Source organism: Vidua macroura, chromosome Z (genome assembly GCF_024509145.1).
Source record: "Vidua macroura isolate BioBank_ID:100142 chromosome Z, ASM2450914v1, whole genome shotgun sequence".
Lineage (NCBI taxonomy): Eukaryota > Metazoa > Chordata > Aves > Passeriformes > Viduidae > Vidua > Vidua macroura.
In genome coordinates, this window is record NC_071611.1 from 29,016,660 (window position 1) to 29,043,557 (window position 26,898).

At 39.7% G+C, this 26,898-nt stretch overlaps 1 protein-coding gene across 1 annotated transcript in view; it reads right to left on the reverse strand.

Moving 5' to 3' along the window:
- The window catches only part of MAST4 (microtubule associated serine/threonine kinase family member 4), a 292,007-nt gene that overhangs the window by 161,325 nt on the left and 103,784 nt on the right, over nucleotides 1-26,898 (reverse strand). Inside the window, exon 4 of the mRNA XM_054002715.1 lies at nucleotides 12,815-12,889. Within this exon, the coding sequence (XP_053858690.1) occupies nucleotides 12,815-12,889 (75 nt within the window). The remainder of the gene's footprint in view (nucleotides 1-12,814; nucleotides 12,890-26,898) is intronic.

The window sequence follows — 26,898 nt, forward strand, 5'->3', positions numbered from 1 at the left end:
GTTCTAGGCAGACATTTCAAAATCTAGTTCACAATTTGGTCTCATTTCACACTTTTTTTGTGTCAGTACTATGCATTCCACACCTAAATGAGGTTGCATGCTGACTAATTTAACCGTATTTTAAGACTGACTTTAAATTTCTGTAATATTTTTTTGCATACATACTAACATTTATTCTAGCCAAACTATTTATAATACTATTTCTGCCACAGCTATTTCTATTTTTAATCAACTGGGAAGCATGCAAGCAACACTGAGATGGAGATCACCCATCTGAAGTAACAGCTGAAAGTATCTAATTATAAGTTGGTATTGCCTTGTACAGAACTGAAGTTTTAGTAAGGAGAAAAAGGAGTACTGTGCATTTTTTCCCCAGTTTGGTGTAGAATGTTACAAAACTTATCTAGTGCAATGAATATTACACTACTGACACACTGACTTGGCCAGGAGAATAATTTTATAAGGAAGACAATTTTAACTTGCCAGGGAGGATCCATCCATAATCTTTGACTGTAATATATCTTCTGTTCCTATTTATACATCTACCAGACTCTCTAACCTTTGGTAAACATAACTTTCTAGCAATCAGTTGGCCATCAAATCAACCTTCCGTCAGGTGTTGCCACAGACCAGTGCTAGGGAACAGTGCTTCATTCTCTGCACTCCCCTGCTCACTAGACGATTCTATGATGAGCACGTTACACTAATATTCTACTCTTACAATAAGACTCTCTGATTTGTGTTAATTTTATGGTAAAAAGCAGTAAAAATTTAGGAGTGTAGGTAGGCTTAAAACATACTTAAGGTGAAGCCTAAAAAGATATAAAATAGCAGCTGATCCATCTAGCTATTTATTATCAATAACCATATATAAATCATTATTTTTAATGAGACCTCTCAACTATTTAAGACCTTCAGTCTAGGTTTAACAGGTAGAGACATGGTTCTCAACAGCAAACTATTTCTTTACAACTACAAATCATGAGCCACTAAGACAGAGAAAACAGTTGTAGAAAAATTTTATCAGCTCAAAAAGTACAATAAATTACTAGTTTAAATTCAGAAATTACTTTATAAGCCAGCATCAGATTTAAAAAAAAAAGTTCTACAGAAATTGTTCAGTATGAGTTGAGGTTAGACTACTTGGCTCTGTAATTAATTGATAGGGTACTCACACCAGAATGTGTGTAAAAGTAAACTATCTGTGCTGAAATGTCTTGTCTCTTCACAACCAGACTAGAGTTTATTTAATTCATTCTTCTACAGTGTTTTTTTCCAAGCTAACAAAATTCTCTGTAACTTTCTTAATTGTTAAACAGATGTTCCTAATTTACACTTGCAGCCTAATCTGAATACAGCTTTATTTATGCACTGAAACACAAAAAAAGCTTGAAAATTGTCTGAATGCTTTCCCTTGTAACTCTTTCTCAATTCCATGCTCCCATATGAAATTGATTTCTATTCAACTGTTAACTTTCACAGCTTTATAAATGCATGTTTTATTTTGTCTTCCAGATCATTACTACAAGACCACTTTCTTTGTCTACCTGTGTCCATATTTGTTACCCACTAAGAAGCTCCAGCAAACAAATTAACCAGCAACCCTTTCTATTAAGCTTCTGTTTCAAGGCACCAGCAGCTAATGTAAATACATTAATGCAATGTAATACAGCAAAAGCAATTTAGACATTACATTTATATTACATTTATATAAGAGTATATCTGAGAACCAACTCTGCTTTATAGGTCAAGCAGACACGTCAGAATCCCCAGTGTCTCAGCATCTTTTATACTTCAGATTTTTTTTAATGGTGTGACTGTATCAATGGACAAGGACAGGGTTACAGGTATCATTTATCTGGACTTCTCTAAGGCCTTTGACACAGTCCCCCACAACATCCATCTCTCTAAAACGGAGACAGATGGATTTAATGGGTGCAGTGGGTGGACTGTTATGTGGTTAAAGAATTGGCTGGGACAGTCACATACAGAGGCAGCGATCAATGGTTCAGAATCCCATTTGACATTGACAAGCAATGTCCCTCAGGGGCCCTTAAGCATTATTTTGTATCATCCTTAATGACAAAAGACAAAGGAATCAAGTGAACCCTCAGCAAATTTGCAGATCACCCGAAGCTGAGTGGTGCAGTTGACACACTCAAAGAACAGGAAGCCATCAAGACAGACCTGGACAGGCTGGAGAAGTGGGACCATGGGAATCTCATGAGTTTAACAAGACCAAATGCAAGGTCCTGCACCTGAGCTGGGGCAACTCCCAGTATGAAGCTTTAGGATGAATACATTGAGAGCAGCCCTGCTGAAAAGCGCTTGGGAGTGCTGGGGGATGAGAGGCTGGACATGACCCAGCCATGGGCACTCACAGCCCAGAAAGCCACACGTGTCCTGGGCTGCATCCAGAGCAGTGTGGGCAGCAGGGCCAGGGAGGAGATTCTGCCCCTCTGCTCTGCTGAGACCCCACATGGAATATTGTGTTCAGTTCTGAGGTCCTCAGCATAGTAAAGATAATCACTTGTTGAAGTGAGTCCAGAGGAAGACATCAAAATTATGAGAAGGATAGAGCACATCTCCTATGAAATAAAGGCTGAGAGAATTGGGATTGTTCATCTTCAAGAACAGACGATTTCAGGGTGACCTAACTGCAGTCACCCAGTACCTGAAAGGAGCTTAAAAGCGATGGAGACACCTTTTTACAAGGGCATGGAGTGAGAGGGCGAAGAGTAATGACTTCAAACTGAAAGAGGGCAGGTTTAGATTGGATATTAGGAAAAAAGTTTTTCCTGTGAGGTTGCTGAAGCACTGGAACAGGCTGGCCTGTAGAACCTGTGGATATCTCATCTCTGGACATGTTCAAGGCCAAGGTGAATAGAGCTCTGGTCTAGCAGAAGACGTGCTTGCCTATGGCAGGACGATTGGAACTAGTGATCTTAAGGTCCCTTCCAATCCATACCGTTCTATGACTATGTAATTCTTTGAAGTTTAGCTTTCCCTGATTTGTATCAGATCAAACATGAGCTCATAGCTGTCCAAGTTCACAGCACCACATCCTAACAACTCTACTCTCTTCTGACAGGACAGGCCAAGATCCTCTCCTCAGGGAACACTCATCTCACTAAGTCAATACTACGTGTTCCTTGCTGCTTTGGGTCACCCAAATCACTGACCCAGAAATGGACTTCATCAGGGTCCAGGACAAGCAGACACAAGTGAATCACTGCAGTCAGCAGATCACAGATGAACGATCTTCTGGACAATTTGTAACTCAGAGTCCTCTGACTCACACAGCACTGCTGCTGCTGTCATAAGACATACTATCTTGCTTCCAAGTCTCCCAAATACAACCATTCTCCCATAACCATGAGGGGTTAGGAGGCAGATGCAGGAAACTTGGGACATGTAGAATTAAATGCCAGAATAAAGCCCATCAGAATGTCAGAATGTAGGCACAAAACCAGTATTCCTTTACAAGTTTGTGATGGTCTTGCTCCAAGCCCAAATAGCATTTCTGATACAGGCAACAGTCCATGCAAGCTGTGGAGGCTGAGCTTCCACTACATCCTGCCACCTGGGCAAACAGCTGCTGCACAGGAAGGCAAAAGGAATAAAAAGGATCCCACCAGTCTTTACAGTGCCAAGATACAAAACAACATTTTCAAAGTAACAAGTTTCTTTGGTTTTAATTTTTTTGTTTTTTGTGGGGGATTGTGTGTGTGTGTGTGTGTGTGTGTAGTATGTTTAGAAAAGCATGTGATATTTATTGATGGCAATTTGCCATATTTGGTCTAAAAGCACGCAAAATAGTCCTCCTTGGTTTAGCATAACAAGACCGTGAGGCTTCTGTGTACCTGTACCACCAGGAACAACTGGCAGCTCTTCCTGAGGCAACAAATGAGTGTGACAAAACAAACAGCTGAAGAAGTTCTGCCAGACTTGCCTTTCTACAGCTTCCTACTCTGGAACTACCTGCAAAAGTGACTCTCAACCACATTCCTACTCTTGATCAGGAGAGCATCCTCACTCCACCGTAGCCCAGGAATGAATGATCAGTCATCTGTAAGCCAAAGTGGTAGAGGAGGCTGTCAAAAGGCACTGCAGCAAAATGTCCGCAGAGAGACGAGGTGCATGCAGCTTAAGTCATTGGTAGGTCTGGGAGATAGGCTACACTGCCATTGCCTCTGGAAATTGGAGTTGCCTTTGGAACTGGAGTTCAACTTTCCAGCCAAGTTACAACTTAATGAGAGAAAGTTGTGGGCTTTCTTCACCAGAGGCTTTGCAAAAGGATTCCTTGAGGTGGAGTGCTTTCTGGTCAGGTTGTCACAGCAACTACTGGTAAGGGCTGACTTGCAGCAGTCTGTAGGTGACTGACAGAAAACAGTTTTTCTTCAAGTGCAACAGGAATACAAAGGAAAGACACAGCTTGTCTCTCAGAAGCTCTGTGCTAACAGCACTTCCCTACTTTACTTTCATTGTGATCTCAATAGTAAATACTGAGGATTTCACACTGCCTGAAGCATGTCCTTGGAACACAGATGAGCCTTTGAAGAACACAGGATTTCCCCCTTTTGTTAATCAGTGCACTGTGCCATACTTTGGCCAGCTAAATCTGCTCAGGGTTTCTCTTCCAACCAGGACACAATCAGATGCAGTACCTGCTTCAGGACAGATTTGTCTTCCTTCTTTTTCTTGAGTAGTGTCAGGCCATAGAGTAGTAACCCAGTACAGCCTCAACAGTCCTGAAAAAAGATATTGAAAACCACCTTTTCACACTTCTCATGTCCACTTCCAGGACATGTACCATGTAGAGCAGCAGACTATGCCACCTTGTCCTATAATCACCTGCCAATATCCCTATTCCAAAACTTTCTGGTGAGCTGCCAAGGCCAAACCAGGCCACATTCCATCAGCTGGGTCCACCTGAGTGGGATCTGACCACAGGTTAACATGACATCTCCCAGACTTGAAACCCAGAAAAGTATTGGACACAAGTTATGTCACAAGAGGTTTAGATTGAGTATGAGGAGCAATTTCCCCACTGGTCAGGCAGTGGAACAAGGTTCCCAGGGAAATGGCAGAATCACCATCCCTGGAAGTGTTCAAAACACGTGTAGATACAGCACCTGGGATGCAGTTTAATGGTGAATATGGTGCTGGGTTAACAATTGGACTTGATGATCTTTGAGGCCTTTTCCAACTTTGAAAATTCTATGATTCCATGAGCCCAAAACACATAATTCAAGCCCCTGCATGTCACCCATGCACAAAAGAAGGGAGAAGGCATGCAGGAAGGATGAGGAAACAGAAATTAATAACTCAAACTACCTCAGCCAGACCAGGGATGTACAGTACTTTCAGCTGTTGATTTCAAGAACACAGCAAGGGTGGTTGTGGGAATCCAGGGCATCCCTGTGGCTGCCCTGGAAGGTCTGGAATCCTGGCAGGGGGGTCAGAAACCCCCCTGTACAGAGCCCCAAGAGACACTGTCTCTGATCAATATCCATGGAAAAGAGTTTTCCATCTTACAAGATGACTTACAAGCTCTGACTGTTTGATGTAAGTAGTAATTAGTGTGGCACAGGTGCAAAAGTAGAATTTTAGGATTCTAGATAAGGGGTTCAAAGGAGGCAAGATGGAGGAAATTTGGTGTGCCTTGTCCTTTTTCTTCTTCTTCATGCCCTCCATGTTTCATTGTGGTGTTGGCATTTTTCTATTGGTTTAGGCTGGGGACACACTGTTCAACATGGGTGATAGATATTGGCACGTTATTGTAAATACAGCACACGTAGTTTCTAGTATAGAATGTTTGTAACATCCCACTGAGGGGCAGAGCCCTGCACGCTGTCCTGCAAGACAGAGCTGCAGCAGGTCAGAGAGAAAATATTTTAGATAAGAAGAAATAAACAACCTTGAAAACCAGCACAGATGAATCACAACTTCTTCTCTGGCAGCGGGGCTGAAAGACAGAGACTTTCTACAATCTTGGGAGCATTTAAATATCACAGATCCCAAAGTAAATGTTGTCCCTGTGTGGGCAGTCTGAGGGGCCACAAGCCCGGAGGACTCAAGCCTGGACCATCGACCACCTAGCATCAACCCAGCCTAAACACCAAATAGCCCGATTTCTAGAAGGGCACGAACTAGACGCCAAATCTCAGACTGAGGAGAGGAGCATGGCCAGAGAAGGATTCCTGAACAGATAGCTTAAATCTCTGCAGAGATGAATCACCTCAAATTCAACCTGTAAAGGAGGTGAACCCAAGGCGCCTGGGAGCTTCCCCATTTGAGAGCTCTCCGGATCGAGTTTGTAGATGATGCAGTTAGTGGTAAGACCGGTCAAAACGAAGAACATTTATCCCCAGAAGATAAAACGACCTTGAAGCATCAAGATCCAGCAAATATTATGCTGGAGGCAACTTTATAGGAAACCGCGGGGGCTGCTCATAGCTATCAGCAGCCAGCTGTTACTCCCCTCAGGGCAGAGAGGGGGGAGGAGTACCGTCTAGCCAACGGCGGACAGTGGGGGCCCCTACCAAGGAAGGGGGGGCCGAATTAACCCTGTCAAAAAGAAGGTGGGGGAATGGTCACCACCCATTGGGACTCCACATCCTGATGCTTTTTGAGGTATGTTTCCCTGATTTGCAAAGACCAACGAGAAACTCTACCCTGGCGGCAGAACACCTTTTCACCCCACTTTCACAGGGAAACAGGCGGAGAGGCGGGGGGCGGGGGGGGGGAGCAGAGACAGCGCAGGGAACAACAGGGATGCAGGCGGGCTCTGTAGCCCCGGCGGTCGCGGGGGATGGCGGGAACTGCCTTTCCGAGAGCCGCGGCAGCTCGGGGAGAGTGCGGGGCTGGCCAGGGAGACCGCGAGGGTGCGTGGAGCCGCGGCGAAAAAGCACGCGGCAGCGTCCGTAATGGCGGGCGCGGGGTCTGGGGCGGCAGGAGGGGCCGCGGGGGCCGGAGCAACCGAAGCGGCCGGGGCCACAGCGGCGGCGGGTGCCGCCGCGGGGAGGCCCGGAGGGCGCAGGGGGAACGCCGAAACGGAACCGGGCAGGGCCGCGGCAGGGTCGCGCGCGGCGCCGGAGGGGACGGCGGACGCCAGCCAGCCGTCCGGACACTGCGCGGCTGCCGCGAGGGGAGACCCGGGCGGGGCCGGGCCGGGCCGGACGCGGCAGCGGCGGGACACAGCGAGCGCGCGCTGATGACGTCAGCGGAGAGCATAACCGCGCCGGGTGCCGGCATTGCCATGGAGCCCGAAGGGAGCGGCCCGGAACGGGATCGGGACCGCGCGAGGCCCGGCTGGGGGAAGGAAGAAGGCGTTCCCGAGGGTGCGGCCGCGCCAGAGCCGGTGCAAGCGGGGCGTGGTCAAGGCGAGGGCGTTCCTACCCACATCCCCATCGCGACGCAGACAGAGAGGGGGGCGAATCCCAGGCTGCGCATGCGTTTGCGAGAGTCATGGCGAAGGCCGAAGTGGCTGGGAATGTGGGCGCTGGTTTCGGAGAGGCAAATCCCAGGCGCGAGCTAGGCACAGCAGACACCGGGCGTGAGCGGGGAGGGGGCGAGCAAGAAAGAGGCGCAGCCATGCCAAGGGAGGCAGAAGCGGGCGTGACTGCACCGGAGACATTCCTCTCCACACCCCCATGCCAGTGCAGACACGGGCTGAACAGAGCCAAGGCAGGGATTCCCTTTGGTCACCGCCCCTCCATAGCAAGTGCGAGCAACACACCGCCCATTTCTTTTCATCAGCAGTGGCGGGCAAGCAACAACTGAGCTGCATTGTGGCAGCGGCAGAGCAGAGGTGCCAGAATTTTTCCGTGGCATCGGTGAGCCTGCAATCGCATGGTTCAACTGCAGTGCACGTCCAAAAATTAACAACAAATACACAGCAGTGCCCGGAAACCACAGCAGCCAAAGCAAACAACTTTTTAGCACACCCATTGCATCAAATGTCCTCCGGCAACGCTGAGCGATTGGACCTCAACATTCACCCTGAAAAGAGATTCAGTCAGTTGTCTTTTGAAACCAGTGCAAAACAAGGCCTTCTCCAAACTTCTCCAATGTCTCTAACACCAACCCCAGACTCTTCAGTTAGGTCGACATGACCTGGTCAGCAGCCGCACCCAGCAGGTGTGGCGACAGCGTCATCCAATGACAGAATGGCCAAATCGCAACGGTTTTTTCATATCATTGATAATGAACAGATTTCCGGAGACACTTATCTGTCACAGTTTCAAGAAGAACACCAACGGAAAGACAACAGAACTCATGACATTTCTTCTCAAGAGCAACAACAACTGTGTCATCTGAGATTCCACCGGAATCTTTTCCATTTACAAGAGACTTTTTGCTACAATCTTTCCTCCAATTAACAGGCTGTGCTCTGGAACTGTGTTTGCATTCAGCAATGCATTTTTCCCAATTGTTCCTTCCAGCAGAAGGTAGCCACATCCTTTCCATTCATCTGTAAATATTCCTTCTTCATCAGCACTCAGGCTACCTGCTAGATCGATGGCAGTTTCAGCCGTGGTTTCCCCTGACTGTGCTGCACAGGGACTGTGTGCTGCACAGGGAAGGCAGCTTCCCCTTCCTCATCTAGAAGGAGAAGAAATGCCAATGCGGATTTCCACTTATCATTCCAAGAAGGAAAGAGATACCTAAGGTGTCAGTACCCCTTGAGAACAGAGAGGGCACATCTTGGCAAGGTGCAGAAAGGCCAAGAACTTCAGTAGCCCTCAAAGATGAAAGAACCACATTTTGGTAAGGTGCAAAAAGGCCAGCAATGTCAGCGAACTCCGGGATGACAGAGGATGCATCAAGACAACAATTTGCACAAGTGTCTGGTGTCACAGACTGGGCAGAAATCAGAAAGAGAGCATTGAAAGACAAAAACTTTGATATAGTGAACATGGACAGCATCATATTACCAGTGACTCGTAGTCCACAGACTGCAAACACGAGATGGGAAAGACTAGACTATGAGATTATGAGAGACTTAAAAACAGCACTGCGAGAAGATGGTTTGGATTCTAAATATTTTAAACAGTTATTAGAGGGTACATTTGAAATATATGATTTAACACCGCAAGATCTCAAATACCTCGATTCAGTGATTTTCACTGAATCACAGATTTTTATATGGGAAGCGAGGTGGAGGAGGGCTCTTAAGGAGCTCAAAAACAGGTATCAGGGAGGACCAAATATAGCTATCTCTGTAGTGCAGATGGCAGGTGAACCCCTGGGACCAAATGATAATACAGGACAACAGATTAAAGAGCTACCATGGGATGTGTTGATTGACATTGAGAATGCAGCATGCAATGCAATTTTACAAACTCCATCAGCTGGAACACCTGAAAACATCTACACAGGGATCAGGCAAGGACCTTCAGAACCTTTTACTTCATTCCTTGAGCATCTCACACAGGGAGTAAACAGGCAAGTGAATGTAGAAACAACAAAACCACACTTGATTCAGGATCTTGCATTTGCAAATGCCAACAAAAAATGCAGACAAATCATCAACACACTGCCCGGTCAACCCTCGTTGGAAGAAAAGGTGAGGGCCTGCAGCAAAAATGATACACCTCAACACACTGCATCAATTCAGGCAAACATCTGGGGAGAGCAACTTGAAAGGATCCTCCAAGTTCGGGATGGAAAATTTATTGCAGCACTTCAACTACTGTTTCAACAAAACAGCTTTACAGAAGACACATGAAGATTGTGGAAGAGGACCAGAAGAAAGAATCACAATCACTTGATCCTTGTTGTGTGACAGGTCATCATTGTGTGGGATACACAATGTGAGAAAGGGACATCTTATCATAATGAAAATTGAAATAGAAAATTTAATAGCATGAATTTTTAGTAATTTATTATATTAAGGTTTAAGTTAGGTTGTATTTTAACATTTTATTAATGATGGGATTGATTTTTATATAGTTTGGTTTGTGTTTAAGTTAAGTATTGTTTAATTAGAGTAATCAACTTTAAGTTTTATTTTAGGTTTGGGCCCTGAAGAAGTTAAGTTTTACTAAAGTTTAATTGATAATTAATTTATATATTATTAATTTGATACATATGAATTTTATAAAGTTAATATAATTTAGGAATTTTTTACCAAGTTTTTTTAATATTGAGTTTAAGTACTGTTTGATTCAAAAATTATTTTAAGTTTTTCAAAGATCAAGTTTATTTAGCTAACAAAGTTTAGTTTTCTTTGAGGATGGGAGGATTTTGACTGAAAAGGAGGTCATGAAACATTGATGAACATTGATTTAAGGAGAAGACACAGTTTGTTGGATCCTTGGTTTTGTTTCAGTCTTTTGTGTTTTACTATAAGTTTATCAATATGTAAGAGTTTTAAAGGAATTTGTTTTCTGAGATTGATTTTATTGTTTAATAGTCAGTTTTTATAGTCTGTTATTTCTTTATATAATGATACAAAGGGTGTTTGTTGTTTTCAAATCCTTCCTTGCCACGTTATTGTAAATATAGCACACGTAGTTTCTAGTATATAATGTTTGTAACATCCCACTGAGGGGCAGAGCCCCACAAGCTGTCCTGCAAGACAGAGCTGCAGCAGGTCAGAGAGAAAATATTTTCGATAAGAAGAAATAAACAACCTTGAAAACCAGCACAGATGAATCACAACTCCTTCTTTGGCAGCGGGGCTGAAAGACAGAGACTTTCTACAATCTTGGGAGCATTTAAATATCACAGATCCGAACAGGTGATGGTGGCTGAGAAGAAAAGCACATACACGTAGGACATAAAGCATGGCATCTATTCTTCACTGAGAAATGTGTACCAGAGAAGAGGAAGAGAAGGCATGGTTGGCAGCACAGATGGGTACACATGATGGTTAATTTTATAGACTTGCCATGTCTAGGTACTGCCCACTCAGTGAAATGTTACTAAAGAACAGGACTCAGAAGACTACTGCTCCAGATTTTCACTAGTCTCTTGTCTGGACAGCGAGGAAGATTATGTGAGTGACCTGGAGATCACAGAGAATTATGAACTTGCAGTTTTTCTCTTTTTCCCACTGGCACTGAAGAAGTGCTTCTTATTTGCCTTCTCTCTTCTCCTCCCTCTCCTCCCCTCCCTCCTCTTTCCTCTTTTCTGTTCTCCTTCCTTCTCTCTCCAGATATATTTTAATCAAAACAAAACACTAAACCAGAGCAATGTTCTTACTATGTGCTGAGAAGTTTTTTCTAAGCAGATGGTCATGCTGAAACTGCTGGCAGTCATTATAGGGGGAGAGGTGGAGCTGATGTGGTCTGTGGTAACAGCCCCCCTCTGGATGCTGGGCTGGTGTCCAGCAGAGCTGAGCTGCTGACATGCTCCCTGTATCAGGATGTTCTCCCGGCAGCAAAGAAACTAAAGGACAGTGGCTTAGGACTCTAGAAACACCAAGCAAGTCCTTCTGTCCCAAACAAAACGGAAGAGCAAATACTAAGGTTACTTGTAGCTACCACACTGAGGTTTTGACAGCACACCTAACTTTGACAATGTATATTCAGACAAACAGTAGGGCACTGGGGCATGGTGAACAAATGCAGGAAAACTAGGTAAGAGGAGGGAGCAAAACCTGGCAAACTTATAACCCCCTAATTGCGCTTCAGTCGATGTTTTTCCTTTACATGTTGAGGCTCTACACATTGCAGAAATTACTTGATTCTAGCCAATAGTAATGCACACAGAAAGTGGTTTGTCATGAGTATAGGCTGACATATGTTTCTGGGGCTTTTTTTTTTTTGGGGGGGGGGGTGCATGTGTTTGACTTACTTTTGCTTCTTTAAACCCCAAAATGGCCTTCCCCAGACCCCCAGAAAGGTATCTTATTGATAATGTTGCTATATGCTGAAACAAATTGTAAAAGCCAACATTACTAATACCTAATGAATTAACACATATAAAAACAGAAGGAATCAGTCTGACAACAGTACTTGGAATACTAATTAAAATGTAAGCCAAAATATAGAATCAGGGCTTTTCTTACATCATCAGGACTGCTATCACAGACCTACTTCAACCTGTATAAAAAGTTGTATGTAAATACTGCAATTAATTCTGCAGTATCTTAAATAAAGTGAAAAATGGGATTTCCAGGCAGTGGTAGCAATGGATACACAGTTTCATATTTGCTGGAGTCTCACAAAAGAAGTAGCACTAAATAAATACAGGTGAATACTGACGCTCTAAATTGTGCACTATAGTTTATTTTATCAGAAGTTACATAGTAAAATCAACCTCAGTGAACCTATCAAGTTTTTTGACTACATCTCTAAAAAGGTGGAACAGCCTTATGAACTAGGAAGTACTGCTATTGCATTTGCTCATATAATCTTTTGATGCCAGTTTATTTTTTTACTCTGAAACTTCATATTGCTTCTTGCAATAAGCACTTGATAATAGTGTTTGATTATTTACTATATCCTTGCCAATTTTGTATTCAATGAGAGCCTTTTGTTGTTTAAGAATGAGACAAATGAACTTCACATGGATTTACAAAAAGACATCACACAAACTGGTAAAAGCGAAGTGGAAGTTTTCATACAGTTTCTATTACATTTTGCAGATACAAACAAAATCTCCCCACAATTTTTTAAAGTTAAAAAAACAACTGCTGCACTTGAGTAGGAATCAATTCAGTGCTGAAGTTCACCTTTAGAGATAGTGATTATATTACTTGCAGGTGAGTAAAAATAACTAAATCCCCCACCAAGCATACAGAGCTTCTCTTTAGCAACAAATCATTCCATTTTAGAAATGGTCCTTCAATAAAGGCACTCACTTTTGTAGCTGATGGTTCCACTAGTCTCTGACGGTGGCGTGCTGAGCTGAAATGACTCTTCTGAGGCGTCCCTTCCTGACAGTGAATGAAGAAAGGGGAGGAAGAACAGAGGAAAGGGGGGCAATGGATTGTGGAGGGGATGGAATGGAGGATGTTGGAGAAGGGAGAGGGAGAGTATTTAACTGAACTGTATTTTCACTAACTTTGAAAAAACTTTGTTACATCAATTTAAGTAATACCACTGTACAAATATCAGAAAGAAAACGGAGCATTTGCTTTAAAAAGCAGCCTCTCAAAGTTTTTATATACGTATTATTCACACACATTTAATGATGCTGTTTCCTGTAAGTCCACATACTGTACACATGTACACATGCCTACTTCACTTCCAGATGCACATATTAAACATTCATTTCACTTTTCCAAAGTATAGATGTTATCTTACATTTTCTGTATCAACTTATGCAGTTAAACACAAAAACCCCAATCCAACTGGATTTATGCTTCAACACAAACATCAAAATCTCCTCTAGCAAAATAAGATTTTTTTAGATTCATATTCTCCACCCAGACCTGCAATCATCACCTTAAATTCTAGAGACTTTACCTTACAGAGATTAATGTCCTTGCCTGAGAAAACTGAGAACAACCAGGCTCACACAGGTAACAGGTAAGTATTTTCTCTTAGAAAGCAAAACCTGAAAGAGCATTCAGCTGAAAAATAACCTGAAACCTGGTAGTCTTCATTGCATGTGCAATACAACAAGAGATTTTTCCAGGATATGATTACTGGTTCCAAATCCTCTACCTGCTTAATATTCAAGAGACAGAAGTGGGACATTTAGATTCTTCCTCAAGACACTTCAAATATGCTGTGTCAATCTCTCCAGAAACTTTCCTATTCTGAAAGCCCCTCATTCTGTAGTAAGTATGAACTCTACTTACTCTGTAGTAAGTATGTAGTAAGTCTGCTATTTCAGGTATGTGTCTGAAGGGGAGAAGATATGGGTGAAGAGCCTGCTTCTAATCACAGGAATCAGAGGATGCAAATTTGTAAGGCTCATTTTTTCTTTCTCATTTTTTTATTTTCCTTTTTTCTTTCAGAGCCAATGCACAATTGTCCTAAGAGTCCTCTCTGGAAAAAAAAGTCACACTATTTTAAAAATATAAGACAGACCCGCTCCTATTTCTGAAAAAGATATTCACAGCTTTGTTTAAATGAAAATACAATGCTACTCAAATATTTTTCAAGATCTCAAGACTTGTTTTTCAAAAAGCATTTTTATAAAAGAAGTTTTTACACCTCCTTAACAAAAAGGCTTCTACTTCTGGCATGACACCACACAGACAGAACCTGCCCTGTAACTCAGAAAGATCTGATGGAAATAATCAAAGATTACAGCCACCATGGGAGGATTACATCATAATTCAACAAATCCACAATAGTAGTAGTGTAAACGAGCTCTAATCAATAGAACCAGCATTACAGAAAAAGTAGTTATCCAACACTTGCCTAAACACCTGGTTACAATTGCAGAAGACTGTTCTGCTGATGGCAATGTACTTTGGTGATATTCCATTAAATTACTGGTGTAATGGACTAAAATTAGCAGTAAGAACTATGGCTGGATGACCTTTACACTTCTTATTTAACAATTTCTTTGAAAATTTCTCAATGCCCTTGCCATTATAATCTAACATCAAATTTTATATAATTAACAACGGATGCTTGAAAAGACTCTCCTTTCTGTCATAGTTTGGAAACAATGGTAGGGTCAGCATAACCTGGACATTAGCTAACGAAAGTGCTGAACTTCAGAGGCCCCACCTTCTCCCATATTAAGTTATTAACTAATCTGACAAGGGATCCTGTACTTAACTGAGAAACGTGGAATTTTTCTTCCTTTAGTCACATTTTTCTTTCTTTCCTGTCTCTCCTTCAGAATGCTTTCCAGAAGCAGTTAAGAGCTGGCACAAACACAACACAGAGAAAAAAACCCAATACAGCACCAATATCATTTCAGAAGCAAAAATGTATACCTAAATTGATGCCATCCTATGAAAAAGGAGTTCAGACTATTAAATGTTTATGTGGCTTGTGCCTTCAATCACGCCAGCCAGTACAAAATTCTGAATCAGAATATATTAGCAGTTCACTTTTTAGCCCAAAACAATCAGGGTAGACTTCATGCAATACCGTCCCATGTACAGATGATAGTTTATCATCAGGGCATGTGAAGGTTTAACTAAGATCAACAAGAGATTTAAAAAAGCTAGAAAGAATCTGGTTCTTTCACTATGGAAAAATTCAACATAGAGCATTTAGAAGACATTAGAGACATTAGACTGTATGCATACGAGTTCTGCATCATAATGTCATGTTCCTTAGTATTGTATTTCAGCTGATAAAAACAGAAACCTTCTGCCAATGTCAGCAGTAGGTGCTGTTCCATACAGGATTGTCTAATAAGGGCAGAGAAACAAGAGTCAATGTCACAGAGACACAGTAATCTTTAACTTGGGGGGAAAAAGAAGAAAAACTGAGAAAAGAATAACAACACAAAAAAAACCTTACATGCTGAAAAGACTAAGCATTCAGAGTCACTGCAGTTATTACCAGTAAAACACATACAGTGGATCCATGATACCCTTGAAGGATGAATGTCCTTTAGAGAGGAACCAGTCAGTTGCAATTTTAAGTTGACATAATAAAACTACTGTCAGAAAACAAAATCCTTGCAAAAGCCAATACAATTCATGTCAACAAGGACAGCTAAAGGAAAAAACTGAAGGATCCTAAATAATCCTGTGATAAGGTATTTTAGTATTTTAGTTAGGTGGCATGCAGAAAATTGGCATGGGAGCAGAAAGAGACAGAGACATATTTCATTTAACAGGTGAGTAATGCAAGAAATACCTTGTGGGAAACACACATCTTGGGGTAAGAAAAACAAAACAAAAAAAACCCCACATAGAACCAAAAACACACACCCCACAAAAAAAAGCAACATAGACAGGGCAACAAGTATTGCACATAGTTTATTTCTGAAGTCACAGAAGCCTGAAAATAGCTGTGAGGAGAAAATATACTTTTGGCTGAAGAGGCTGGTAGCTAATTCAGCTATGTATAGGCTTTACTACTGATACCAAAAGCAGTTTCCGTAAAGAGCAGCTACCATTCACTGTGTGGCAGTTCTCATGAAAACGCCAATATGAAGAGAAAAGCAAGAATAGCAAGTGACACAAGCATGTGGTCTTATCTGAAGAGATTTCTACCTCCAGACTGAAGCGGCCACAGACCTGTTTTTTTCCTCTCTATTTTTATTAGCTGCCAGACCAAGATCTGAAACAAGTGGCAAAAATTCCTCGCAGAGGAGTGGAATTCAGCAACAAACCCCACAGCTGGTCTCTGATGGATCTGCAAGTATTTAGCACTGAAGTAAAAATAATCCACAGACACAACTCCATCCACATCAAGCTGGGCAAATCCTTATGTTGACAAAGCTATTTCAATGTTTTTATATTAATGAGTGTCATACTGAAGAATACCTCCTCACACAACCTCAAACCATGATCGTTCTAAACATGCTTCCCCTAAGACTAGCCCTGGGCTATCTCAAGATACATCTGCACCCAAGACTCAAGTCCCTGCTGCGTCCTTAAGTGTACTACAGAGGTGACTGATATGTAGAGGTGTCCTATAGAGATGACTGAGCATCCTGGTATTTGAGTGTAGCAATAGCTACTGCAAAACTTATGGCGAAGACCTATTGTCATAGTTAAGACTGTATCTAAACTTTTTGTTACACTCCTTTACATGGTAATCTACCTCCTGCTGTATAGTGTCTTACACTAGATGCAGCTGTTCTATTCAATTACGAAACCACTACACTGTATATTTTTAACTGCTCTGAAGATTCATTTTTTTCTCTTTTTCTACTGCAGTGTTAAAATGTTACTCTGTTATAATCCATCTATTTAGGAGGGCTATGTAAATACATCTGTGAGGGTACAGCAAAAATACAAGAAAAGACAAAGTAAATAAGAAAATTAGGAATAAAAATGTGTTAGAATATAATGTGTTTAGTCTGATTTTTCTCTTTCTTTCTTTCTTGCCTCAAAGGAGCCAAGATATCAGCAACAAAGAATGCCGTTCAACTTCTGATAGCTCAATAGTTTTAGGATACAGCAAAGAAAGCAGTAAATACTGTGGGATGGCTACACAATCAAGTCATTTCACATGACTAAAACCTTCAACAGCATCACTGCAATACTAATTTACCAAATTACCCAGTTATGTTTTTTTTAATTATATGACATCATTCAGAAAGTCAGCATGCTACATCAGCATTAGTATTTCTTCTTACACACAGCTTCCTGACACTGGATACCTGCTGAACATATCTGTGAACAACACCAAGGCCATCTCTATCAGATATCTGCTTAGTAAAAGCTACTGGTGATTAGACTGGGTCCATCCAGATATTATGATCATTTCATTCTTAATCCTTGAAGTGTGTTAGTACATAAAATTTTGATAACTCTGTTTTATTATATTACATTCTATCTAAGGTTATGTCTTGTCTGCTGTAAGGTCACCAGTAGCCTAGCTGTCTTGTACAAATAAATTTCTCTGTGTTTCAACTTACCAAAGAGATAATGAAATGCTATTCCTGTTTCAATAATAACATGAGACTAGGAAAAAGGAAAAAACAAAATATCTAGGAAGACTCAAAAGGTAAATTATTCAAATTTTCAGTGTTACAGGTGCAGATTGGTTAATCAGCTTTTCATAATTAAGAAGAAGGGGAAAGAGTGGACTTTACAGGCACTGGGGGCCTTTTTCTCATAAAGATTAATTCAACTTATTAAAACAATTTTATAATTCATAAGAGATAGAGGTAGCAGGGATGTGCAGAGAGGGAGAGAGGCTGTACACATTCTGTTCCTACAAAAATTCACAAAACTAGACAACAAAACATACTCTGCTTACATGCCATGACACTGAAAATTCACCGACACTTGAAGGGTATACAGTGTGGAAAAGCTGAATTACTCAAAGTGACATGCAAATAATGCAACAGATTGATGATGAAACTATGAGAATCAATTTAGGCAGAGACAGACCAGCAGGTGCTCCAAAGCTCGGAACTTACCCTTCTGATAATATAGTACAATCCAAAAATATCTCCAAGCCCTTGTACTGGTACAAGAGGTAACAAACAACGCAGTATAATCCTGCATTGTAGTCTCCATAACTTCAAACTACGCTGAATTCAAATTACTCATTTTTGTAAAACAGAGCAGTAGATAGTAGGCAAGTCAGCCTGCCAAGTGTGGGGGCAGAACCAAGTTATAAATTTTAACACACAGTCCTTCCCTGTCAGAAGCAAGTGTGAAATCTTTTGGGATTTGCTGGGGGGAAGGGGTGCGTTCGTTTGGCTTGGTTTTTAACTTCTCAAATGTTCATTTCTTGCTTATGTCCACTGCCTTAAAATTTGAATTTCAGTGTAATACTTAACTAGGCTCTCATCCAAGCTTTATAGGCTGATCAGAAAAGCTCTTTCTGCTCTTTCAGCTCTTTGCTGCATCTCACAGCAGAGAATAAGCATAGTTAAGTAAGAAAGATTTCTACATAGTTATGGAATTTAAAAAACAGTCATAACTGTTTGTCAGTTATTTGACAAACAATGTCACATGATGGCACAACTGACAATCCTTACAGCCAAGGAAAGATATCATGTCAATAAAAAGCAACACACATGTGCAGTTTCAATTTGGAACAGTAAGAAAACAAACCCTTGAGAGTTATCTCCCAAACAGAACACAAACCAAAGGCCAAGAATGCATCTTGCAGCAATTAAGCTGTTAGCAACAGAAAGTACTGGCGGACGAAAAAATCATCTCAGGTAAATTGCTGTATCCCATTCTTCCAGCACAGCAACAGATGTTAAATTCTGAGTAACAAAAATGCGTAACTAACATGTTTGCTGAAATTGCTTAGCAGTCTAACACATCAGTGTGCTAGACACTCTCCTATTAGCACTCCTAGTTATGGCACTACCCTCTTCTCCCTAATCACATCCAGTTCTACGCAGACAATCATTACAGCATTTGAACAAAGAACACTGGGCCATTTTGAAGGAGAAAGGGGCGAGAACTAATTTTCAACAGGATCCTCATTGATTACTGCATTTCCTCAGTGGTACTAGAGAGAATGCACATGAAAAATGAGTGTTTTAAATAAGACCTTTTTTCTAGAATAGCTCCTTTGCAGAAACTCATCCATTTAAAAGTAACTGAATCTCCCCCATGTATCTCCTGAGAGCCTGAAGACAGGAAAACACACTTCGCAAACCTGTAAGCCAGACCAGCATTACTGGATGCAGCATCAGAAGAGGTTAGTATTGATTTGTCAGATAGACTCCACATCAGAAAGAAATCACATTGAAATAATTGAAGGTGTCTTTAGGGTGAAAGAGGCAATCAAAAAGCATACACTACTACATTTTGCAGCAGTGCGAAAAAACTAACTGGAAGGTTCCGTTCTTACTGTTAAAATAAAGCAAGAGACATAAGGTGCTACAGAAACCATTAAAAGACATCAGCCCTAAGCATACACAAATAAATACACAGGAACAGAAATGCAGAAAACAAAATGCATACACAAAAAAGGTGGTTGTTCACTTGTTATTCTACTCTAAAACCCCTGAACACCATAAAAATCAGACAATAAAATCAGTTCCAAAGTATTGTTCCAAAATATGCAAGGCCTGAGCTGCAATCTCTATCAGACAAGACTAGCATTTTGCTGTGACCATAAGGAGAATGTAAGAAAGAATGCCAGAAGACAAAATGGAGAAAAACAAAGTTGGCATTACTGATAAGGCAAATTACATGCAACATAAAACAAATTCCAAAGACTCATGAAAAAAATCTGTGCTGAAATATGAGGAGTAAAGCAATGCACAGTCCTAAGAGCAAGAAAGAAATTACATTGAAGCAACTTAACAGTCAATATGCTGGTCCAGTCTAGCAGGCACTAGTCTCTTCAGAAGATCAGTCAAATGCAATGAGGTCTTTGCAGTTACATCATACAAATACATTTGTTAAGGATTAAATCTCTTATCACAACCACAAAACAAAGTATGTAAATGCAGTAATAGCCCCTAGTGAATTCATAGACGTGATATGCTCAACCTCAAATCTTCTTTGCTGCCAACCAACCAAAAAAATTTTGGCTACCCTGTCCTAAAAAAAATTCTGAACTGTTGCTTCCAGACAGCAGCAAATACTCATGACAAAAATGACAAATATGAAAATGCTATTAATGCTTGAATGTTAAAGCCTTCTATTTATCATTGTCAGTCTAGTAATACACCATACTTGACCACTACTTTGCTTACACCAAATACACTGTGGTATTCTCCAATGTTAAAACACAAATACACTACTCTGTCTTGAGGAACTGAAAGAGACCAGCACATGAATATAGAATCAGAGTAACATGAAATGTAGCGCTTACTCTCATCACAAACATTTGCTCTAATTTTTTATTTATATTATTCCATCCTTTATTGAACTTCTCGACATTTACTAAAATCTCAAAAAAAAAAAATATGAAGTTGGGTTCCCAAGGGGCACTGAAGTCCTAAAATCAATTTTCCATTCATAACCTAAATTTTCCAGCTGTGCTCATGAGTGTTGTATTCATAAAACATAAGAGTTTGGGGAATACTTTCAGGTTCTTCTTACTTTCAGGTTCTTCTGCACAAATTCTGACTGCTGAATTCCCCTAATGGATCTGCACACCTTGGGTACATACCACTAGGCTTTTGTAAAGCAACTGAAATGGTATTCTTCTAGTGGTATAATTTAAAGCAAAGTGGTAAAACACCTTAAAAAACCCTTTTCATCAAGGAGTTACATCAAAATAACTCAGAAGTTAAAGCACACACTTCATACATTTAGCACACTTTCCTTATTTTTCACATAGAAAGTTACACTGAAGGACAGGCGAGGAATCTACATTAGCTGAACAACATCTTCAGATATGTTTCTGTATTTGATATAACATGATTTATCTGTACAGAATACCAAGAATATTCAAATACACAAAACACATGCCAAACATGCACACTTCAAGCTGTAGTTTTCTAGGACTAAAATACTATCAGACTATTTGACATTATCTCAAAAAAACATAACAATGCACTCCAATCAATTCTACAGGGCAGATATTCTGAAGTATTTCCAGCTTCCGGACAGCTGAAAGTGAAATTCAGAAAAACATGTATTGTTTCATAACAGTAACTACCAGTTACCATAAGCCCATCTTCTAACCACGGACCATCTATTAGTTTAATTAGACTGTAAGTTTGATTACTAAAGCATTTTCTTCAGATTTGATCACTTGCAACATTTTCTTTTACAGCACCCAGACAAGAATGGAATTTTTTACATTGTGCTGCTAAAACTGGATCTCCTATTTCTGATAGTAAAGCTTAAAAAATCATCCATCTTGTAATATTTTTCAATGCACATTTTCATTGAAATAGTGTCTTGGTTGGGGAGGATAACCAGATGTCAAAAATGTGTTACTTAACATCCTTATGAAACTAAGCAAAGCATATATACACAAAGGAATTTCAAAAAGGACAAAGTACTCAAAATAAAGCATGCACTGTAAAAACATGGAATTTAGCTGCTAAAGTCTCTGAAGAGCTTGTTTTTTATCAAGGGTACAGACACCAAATACAAGTATCCTTTTTGTCTCTAATCCCAGCTCTTATATGCTACTGAGAAGCACTAAACTTTAGACCTAAAATCAAGGGGGACTTGAATGAAGGGGTACAGGGAATCCAAGAGGAATACAAGTTAGAAACTGAGACAAAGTAATAAGATTACAGAAAGCATGAGTTGGTGACAGAAAACAATGATGTTCTGGTTTACATTGGATGAAGCAAGGATCCTACAGAGAATAAGGTTAGCATTGCAGAAGTTAGTGCTACATGTATAGGGGGAAAGGTAAAGCCAAGAAAACAAGATCAAAATCAATGATGAAATTGCAGTATTGAGTGTTCTGCTATGAAATCCTAGCAGTAACTTATGGATTTTTATGTAATTTTAATGCCCAAATGAATAACTGGTACTGTTACAAGCAATTTGAAGTAATTATTGCCCCAATTAATAGAAGGAATTAATAGCATCTCAAAGCCTGTGGGCAATTTTGAGAAAACTGCTAACTTAACAAATCTAAAACTTTTGATTTTTAAAGCAAATATAGTTTTCAGTTGGTTAAAGCAAATCTAAAATCATTATGTGAAATATGACACATGAAGCAGCATCACAATCAAAACTGCATCAAATTCAAAGAAAGCATCTTACAAAAAAATTTGAAAAGAAAATACAGACAATTACTAGTTTTGTTAGTTGTGACAAAGTAAGTAAAATAATTTGTTAAACCAAGGATATTTCATGGAACTTTATAAAAAAATCATGTTTCAGTAAGCTACTGTCCTTCACGCAGCTATTATTCCTACTGTTACCAACAAAACAGGCAAAGAAAAAAATGAATTTAAAAAAACCCACACAAGTAGATTTTGGAGATAAGCCAATCTCCTCAGAAAGAGGAGCTAAGGAGTACACAGAAGATGCCAAAGCTGCTTTATTTTATGACCCTTAAAACACAACTGAGATCAGTTCAAATCATTACAGACTCTACCACTGAGCTCACCAAAGGATTTGACACAAAGAAATGTCAAGTTTATGTTTTGCCTTCCAAACCTAATACAAAACAGTCCATCGACTTTGTGACATATTGCAGAGTTTATCAAGAAATGTTGCTACAGTTATCAGAAGGCATTAGTAAGAAGTATGATATGGGCTACAGGCACCAAGTTTGGCCCCACACCAAATATTTTAGCTCTAGATGCAGCATGGTGCTTTCTTTTCTTCTTTTGATATTTGACTCTGAAATAAAGTGACCACAACATACATAAAAGCAAAGACAGAGATCGGGGGAGGGGGTTGAGGGGGGTGGGCATAATCTGAAAGAGTAACTCCTTTAGAAAAGCTTTCATAGTTCAAATAATAGCAAAATATGTCTGACACAAAGTGTTTTAGAGGACCTGACAAACATGTAACAATGCATGATGAATGTCTGAAAAACAGAGGTGAATAAACTGATCAAACGATTGTACACTCTATTAGGCTTTCTCAGTAGGCTGGTCCTTTGCTTTCTAACGGCAGCTATCACTGCCTATCACTATTTAAACCAAGAAATCATCTATTCTAACTTTAGGTACCTCTTAGTACCTAAAATGCCCTGTTTTCTGTAACAGTGTATAGAAACAACTAAAAAATAAACATGGCTCTATCCAGAAAAAAAATTACCAAGGTTATACAAAATGTAGGGGTTTTTTACATTTTACATCTATGTATGTTGCTCATGCAATACACTCATAAAATGAAAGAGCAAGTATCACAATTTATGTAGTTCTGAGTAGCTCAATCACTTCAAAAATTTTGAGGTTTTAGTAAATGTAGAGAAGTTTAGTTTGCAAGTGTGGCCCCTTCCAGGCAGGTCTGGGCACAACTACTAAGCAGGCTATTAACGCAGTGCACAGACACACAGCTATTCCCATACAACACCAGAAGTGTTATATCTCTCTACTTCTTAACTGATTAATTTGAATCCACTGCAAACTGCAGTATTTTTGTTTGTTTGTTTGTTTTAAATCCTTCTCTGGTTCCACGCCCTCCACAAACATTTTCTTCCTAAGGCTCACTGAGAGGCAGAGAGATACATCAGAACTGATTCATAGTTACACAACTCCTCTTTGACACTGTAAAACCATTTCCACTAATAGAGAAACACCAGCAGAAACAATGGATAAGGTTTGCCTTGCCTAGAGAAGAACACTGACATACACAGTCTTCAAACCACTGACAATTAAGAACCCTTCCAGAACCTCATCTGTAAGACTGACTTCTACACCCTTTTTTCTTCACTTTGAAAGAGATACCAGGCCAAATTCCAACTAATGCTCTTCAAGTTTTATCATTTTTTCCTCAGCAGACCACCCAACAATTACATACCCAAGCACAAACTGCATTTAGAAAAGAGATCGTTACAGTCTACTTCTTTCCTTGCCTCTCCTGTAGAGTGTGGCTTCCAAGATTACCCTTTTATTTCACACATTAATTTTCAGTATTTCAGGAAGAATTCTTTTCATTAAACATTCTACTCCAAAGAAATCTCACCTGCTTAGGAGCTGCGAATAAGGCCATTTTTTTCCATGAAGTTCTTTCCTTTCTTTCTGATTTCTCCGTAAATGCATTTTCCAGTTGAGCCAATAAGCAAGTACTCAGAAAAGTCTGTAAGGCATGACTTTTTGCAAAGGTCTGGACAATTTATGTATCACATTTCAAAACATTTATATACAAGAATAACTGTTTTCCTGTACCGAAGATAGAAGAAAGGAGTAGTCAAGGCTACGTAATGACTGTGTGCCTTGCCACCTTTTCTAGAAACATACGGAATTGATATAAATTCATTTTCTCAAATCCACAAAAATAGCAATTTTCCGTTTACACCACATTTTCCTTTACATTGCCTACTTCTATTTCTACAGCAGTAAGTCTGAATTTTGTGATTAAATTATTTTTACCTCATACCCATTCCCCCCTCAAATCAATGCATATATTAGATTTCCAAGTGGAATTTTCCATGTTGACTACAATCATATCACTGCAAACAATGCAGTGCAGTCACCCTGAATTTAAAGAAGGATTAGATTCCCTATGAAAATTTTCCAGCATTTAAAAAAAAAAAAAAAGTGTACATATACCTAGAGAGAAGAAAATAAATAAACACAGCATTTTCTTTGACATTTGAGAGGTTTCATGTACAGCTGCTGTCTCTGCTGTTGGTCAATTACTCTGCAAGTCTAATTAAAAAAGCTCATGTAATTACCCGAAGACTTACAAGACATTGTTTACAGGCCACTTAAAGGCGAACTGAAATTAGCAAAAGGAAAACTGAAGGCCCAAAGCATCTGTCTGACAAAGTGAAAGCTTAATCGGCACTGGAAGCATGACTGAACCTGGCTGCTTCTGGCAGTAAAATTTCTCCCACATTCCCATATCCTTACAGATTCAGGGAAATACGTGCTACCTTTACCATCTATCGTCTAGGTTTGCAGTCATTACTTTAAGGCAATATGAAGTGCACTGTTTAGTCAAACAACTACAAACATAGGCTGTTAGCAGACTGCAATTAAGAACGTAATTAATAATGTGCAACAAGTAATTAGCTGCTTTTGCCTTTTTCAAATTTATTTGCAAGAAATTGTTGTTTCAATCCATACTAAATTGCACTTTAAAAACTTAGAAGTTGAAAGAAATTATCAATTTTATCCTGATGTCCTGATGTTTCTTACCAAAAAAGTGTTCTTTGCAATTAAACCTTCAGAATCTGCTCATTGAAAAGGAGCACATATTACAGATTCAGACACTTTTATTCTACTATGAATACAAACACACAACTAGACACAGAAAAAGGTTGTAGTAAGATTAAGTAGGTATGTGTATTCAGGTTGCAACCAATTAAAGGCTTGGTTTCTTTCAGAAGCCTGAGCAACAGAAAAATTTTTTACATATCAAGCTGAAACAAGATTTATCCAAGTCTACATATTTACTTAAGGCTTGTATTTTGAGATTCAATTCAAGCTGCTTCCTGGCTTTTTTTTAAACACAGCACGATGGTACAAGGCATTAAAAAAAACTACATCAGGTTCCCATCTAAAAGGAAATGGTTTGTGCGTCCTGTAAATCAAGCTTTGAAGCAAACTATGTACAAAGAAAAAAGAAAACAGCAGTTATACCAACTTTGCTTTTAATTTACTCATATGCTATTTATCATTGTTTAATTTAAATGTATCTTTACCTAAGAAAGCACACAGCTTTTAAGCAGATTTACCTGCTTTTAACATTTCTACTTCTAATGAAGAGAACTGACAAAGTTACATGAAGTTATCTGACCTTATACTGAAGATCACAGGTATTTCAGAACAGTCTTAACTCAGAAAATTTCCTTTTCTTCTCCCCCCTTGTTTTTGGGGGTTTGTTGTTTTGCTATTTGGAGGGGGAGGTGGGTTTGTTGTTTTTTTTCATTTGGAGGTTTTTTGGGGTATTTTGGTTTTTTTATTTTCTTGGGGTGTTTCTTTTTTTTTTTTTTTTATTCCTTTCAGAATACACTCAATAGTCTTTACACGAGAGTATCAATAACATATGAAAAAGAAGAAGGGGCAAAATACATGGATTCCGTGGATTTCCCACAGAAAACAAGGAGTGGAGAGTTATTTAGGGTTGGGTTTTTTTTACAGTAAAAACATATACTATGACTATAAAATAACCATGTCACTATTTTGGAATGTACTATAAAATCAAAAGGTCAGCAAAGTAAACAACTCAGACACTTAATATTTATTAACAAAACTTAAAACAAAACTTAAAACATCCCTTGTCATATAACCTGCTTTCCAGCCCACAAGATCATCATCTCTAGGCAAGCTGCATGGACAACAGATGAAGACAGAAACAAAGCAACAGAAGAACGTAAGGGGAGCGAGAGGACAGTATGAAGACAGATTTACTTTAAAGATCTAATGAATACAACTTCAGTGTAAATAGCATTTCTACCCCTCCCATCTTTTTCTAAATAATAGTGTGTCAATTTTTACATTTTTGACCACTGGCTGGTTTTCTCCATTCTAGGACCAGATCATAAAGACAGTCATAAAGTACACATCTTCAAAAACTGCATGCACTGCAAGTGTGAATAGGCCCCTCTGCTACTTGGATTATTCACCGTATAACTTTCAATACTCTTAGGTAACTGCAAATAGTTCCGTAAAATATTTTTGGTATTAATTCAAAATTGTTTTGTTAAAGTTACAGAAAATAAAATAAAAATAACCTCTGCAGAACTCAACACATTTCCTTCACACAAAGGTTTAAGTTATAACTTAATCAGACCAGACTGCTGTTTAATTCAAAAGGAAGAAATCCGGTTTACACTA